This window comes from Myotis brandtii, unplaced genomic scaffold (genome assembly GCF_000412655.1).
Source record: "Myotis brandtii unplaced genomic scaffold, ASM41265v1 scaffold403, whole genome shotgun sequence".
Classification (NCBI taxonomy): Eukaryota; Metazoa; Chordata; class Mammalia; order Chiroptera; family Vespertilionidae; genus Myotis; species Myotis brandtii.
Genome location: NW_005365474.1, coordinates 233,881 through 237,853, shown reverse-complemented (window position 1 = coordinate 237,853; position 3,973 = coordinate 233,881). Strand labels below are relative to the sequence as shown.

Here is a 3,973-nt window from a genome sequence, read left to right as displayed (position 1 = left end):
CCCCGATGCCCAGCCTCGCCCGCGGCTACCCTTCAGCGTCCCCTGACCCCGGGCTGACCTCTGATCTCCCAGTTCCCCTTCTCCTCCCGCCCCACCCACCAGCTTTCCCTCGGGATTTGGGGAGACCGGGCCAGCCCCGCCGGGACCAGAGGGGCGCGTCCCCACCCGGCCCCACTCACGGACTGAACCCCCGCAGGACCACGTGGACGAAGGCGGAAGTGCAGCGCGCGGCCACGGCGGCCGAGTGAGGACAAAAGTCCTCTGGGGCGGGGCTTGGAGGAGAGGAGGTGGAGTGGGCGTGGTTAAGGCTTGGCTGGGGCGGGGCTTGGCGTAGAGGAGGTGGAGTGGGCGTGGTTAAGCCTTGGCTGGGGCGGGGCTTCCCGGATGCAGACTCCAGGTAGGTGGCAGGCCGCCGTGACTGCGGCTGCGCAGGACCCCTTAGCGCGAACACAGGGTCCTGATGCTAACGTAGGGCTCTGCCCGGGTTACGCGGGTAGACGCGAGCATCTCTAGGGAGACGGGCAGGGACAACACCGATCCGTCACCTAAGCCCGCGTCCTGGAGTCACAAATACCCTACGAAAGACGAATCGGAAGCACGGATGCCCCTTGTCACGTGGGCGCACTTGAAAACGTGATGCTCAGATCCAAAGAGGTCAGATCCAAAGGCCACGTGGCGCGCGATACCGCGTGTGTGAAATGTCCAGAACAGGCCAATCAGAGGCAGAAAGTGGGTTAGGACGTGCTGCCAACTCCTCCAGCTCAGGAGTCAGACCCAGTGGGAAAGAGCTCACCTGTCCCAAACGACACCCCCCCCCCAACACACACACACACACACACACACACACACACACACAGCCCTTCCCTCTGCGGAAGGAAAGAACCGGCTGCCTTTCCTGTCCCCGGGGCGAGGAAAGCCAAGGTCACCTGTGACCCGGTGAGCTCAGATGGCTGAGCAGCCTTAGGAAGCATCCGGCCACCTCACACAGCCCTCCCACCTCCTCCACACAGCACCCACCCTCACAGAGCCCTCCCACCTCCTCCACACGGCACCCACCCTCACACAGCCCTCCCACCTCCTCCACACAGCACCCACCCTTGCACAGCCCTCCCACCTCCTCCACACAGCACCCACCCTCACAGAGCCCCATACACCTGCTCCCTCCACAACCCACCAGCTACAATGGATGATCTTGCATCTCCATTCTATGGAGAGTAAACTGAGACCTGAGGTTGGGACAGACAAGCTGGAGGCCACAGCTTGATACAGGGTGGGGGCCCAATCCCAGCCCTCCTGACTGAGGGGCCCTCGAGGGCCTGGCAGCTGTGAATGTACCAGGAACCCGCAGGGGACGTCGAGATCGTCCCACATGGTCCATGTACCCCCAGGCCCCCGGTCACCGTCGGGCTCCTGCTCAGGGATGTTTACAGCAACTTCATTCATGATTCCTCAAACTCAGAAGCACCAAGATGTCCTTCAGCAGGTGCACGGGTAAGTAACCGTTTAGAAAGAGCACTGTCCAGCCGGCCTGGCTCAGTGGTTGAATGTTGACCTATCAACCAGGAGGTCACGCGGTTGGATTTCCAGACAGGGCACATGCCCCGGGTTGTGGGCTCGATCCCTAGTGGGAGGCGTGCAAGAGGCAGCCAATCAGTGATTCTCTCATCATTGATGTTTCTATCTCTCCCTCTCCCTTCCTCTCTGAAATATATATATTTAAATTTGCAACAACGGCCGAAACCGGTTTGGCTCAGTGGATAGAGCGTCGGCCTGCGGACTGAAGGGTCCCGGGTTCGATTCCGGTCAGGGGCATGTACCTGGGTTGCGGGCACATCCGCAGGAGGAGGTGTGCAGGAGGCAGCTGATCGATGTTTCTAACTCTCTGTCTCTCTCCCTTCCTCTCTGTAAAAAATCAATAAAATATATTTTTAAAAAATAAATAAATAAATTTGCAACAACGAAAGGCCAGGACTGTCTCCATCCCTCTGGGCATTTGGTACTCTCACACTAGGAGCCCACAGAGCAGACAGGCGGGTTCGGGGCTCGGTCCCCACCCCTCGGTCCCACCCGGCTCGGGCTTCCTGTCTGGAGAGGAGCCTCGCACTTGAGGAAGCCGCCCGGAGGAGGCCCCACCTTCACTTCCTGCAGTGCTACCTCTCCATGAACTTTCGCTTCATATTGTGGTGAGCCTTTTTGGTCACTGAAGTTATTTTTAACTTATGTAGTTGAAAAAAATGCAAAGCCTACCACTCCACATTAGAAAGAGGTACCACCTGATTACAATAAGGCCACAGGCCTTGAATAAACATTTCCCCGAGAAAGATGTAGATATGGCCAACGAGCGATAGGAAGACGCTCGAGGTCACTAATCGCCCAGGAGCGTGCGAACCTGCATCACAGCGCACGTGGAATCAAGCATGGAGGCTGGGGGGGAGGGAGGGCAACGGGGGGATAAGGACACATATGTAATACCTTCATCAATAAAGAAAAAAGAGAATGCAGGCGGACCAGCCCCAGGGAGGATGTGGAGAAATCGGTGGGGACGGAAGGGGCGTGCCTGCCGTGCAGTCTGGCGCTGGTCCTTGTACACGACCTGCATTCCCCTCCTAGGTGAACCCCCGAAAACCCAGAGGCAGGAGTCCCAGGTGAGGAGGTTCCACCGGGACATGGCCAGGGGGACACAGCCACGAACCCCAAGCCTGCCCTGGGGGGTTTGCTCCCCCAGCCTTGCCCTGGGGGGTTTGCTCCCCAAGCCTTGCCCTGGAGGTGGCTCCCCCAGCCGAGCCTGGCCTGTGTGCAGGGCCAGTCCAAGGTGCTGCAGGACGCTGGCAGGGCGGGGAGGGGGGGGGCGCGGGAGGGAAGCTGCAACAGGCCTGAAACAGTGACCAAGCAATCATCAGTAACAGCAGCTCAACAATTCCAAAGGTTTATTTCCTTAAACTGATATTACACAATTAAACACAACTGGGGAGGGATCGCACAAATCCCTTCTGAAGTAGACTGAGTCGAGCGCTGTCTCCTGGAGAGCAGGACCGGCCGGGCACAGACCGGGAGGCACACGGGCACGCTTGGTGCCACAAGTGAGGGGCAGGGAAGGAGGCACCTCCCGCGGCGCCAGCCTCCCGGCAGCCCTGGAGTCCGGCCGACCATAAAGCAATAAATAGGAACGTGTCCTGTGCAGCAAGGAAAGAACAGAGTCACAGGGCTTCTTCCAAGTCCAAGAACAGGGCAATTTCAAGTAGTATCGGGAGGAACACCCATAGACCTGCTGGGTCTGTGCTGCAGACCTTAAACCCCTGGCCGGTGCCGGGACTCGCCCAGGCGTCCCCTGAACTCTGCGGGTGCACTCGAGGGGGCGAGGCAGAGCTGGGAGCCTGGGGAAGCCCCCTAAGCCCAGAAGGTGGGCCTCCCTGACCCCTCAGATAGCAGCCGGGACCTGGGGAGTGGGGGGGGGGGAGGGGAGGGATTTGACATCAAAACCGACTGGGAAAGCCAGATGGGGAGGTTTTCGCACAAAACCTCACCTGCCCCCCATCTCTGTGGCAGGAACCCCACTCCCCTACAGGTGGGACAGCAGGACACCCAGCCATGCAGCGTACCTGCTGCCATGCCCCTCCCACCTTCCAGAACAAAACGTCTAAACACCTACGAGTTTCTTCTTTAAACAAAAAAAGAGCTGCAGAAAAATAAGACACATTTGATGAGTAAAGTGTGAAAGACTGCCACGTCCGCTCTGGTTTAGAAAGCTCGGTGCGTCGTACTGTGTGTCCCTAAAAGAACATTTAAATAAGACGCTGTGCCTCCCGAGGGCGGCCGGCACAGCAGGCTATGTATATATGTATATATGTATATGTATGTACACACACCTCGAGGGCGACCCTGGGCGGTCCTGGGGCCGGGCCTGCATAAAGTGCTCGTGACTCAAAGCTGGGTGGGTCCCGGGAGGAGGGGCCGGGCAGGTGGGAGGCTTTGG

General features: G+C 58.8%; 2 protein-coding genes across 2 annotated transcripts in view; both read right to left on the bottom strand.

The window, feature by feature from the left end:
* PUS1 (pseudouridylate synthase 1) overlaps window positions 1-1,443 on the bottom strand; it is a gene marked incomplete at its 3' end in the record, with an annotated part of 4,572 nt that extends 3,129 nt beyond the window's left edge. The window contains exon 1 of the mRNA XM_014545350.1: window positions 1,347-1,443. Within this exon, the coding sequence (XP_014400836.1) occupies window positions 1,347-1,443 (97 nt within the window). The remainder of the gene's footprint in view (window positions 1-1,346) is intronic.
* Window positions 1,444-3,197: 1,754 nt separating this feature from the next.
* The window catches only part of ULK1 (unc-51 like autophagy activating kinase 1), a 26,899-nt gene continuing 26,123 nt past the window's right edge, over window positions 3,198-3,973 (bottom strand). The window contains 1 exon segment of the mRNA XM_014545349.1: window positions 3,198-3,335. Within this exon segment, the coding sequence (XP_014400835.1) occupies window positions 3,198-3,335 (138 nt within the window).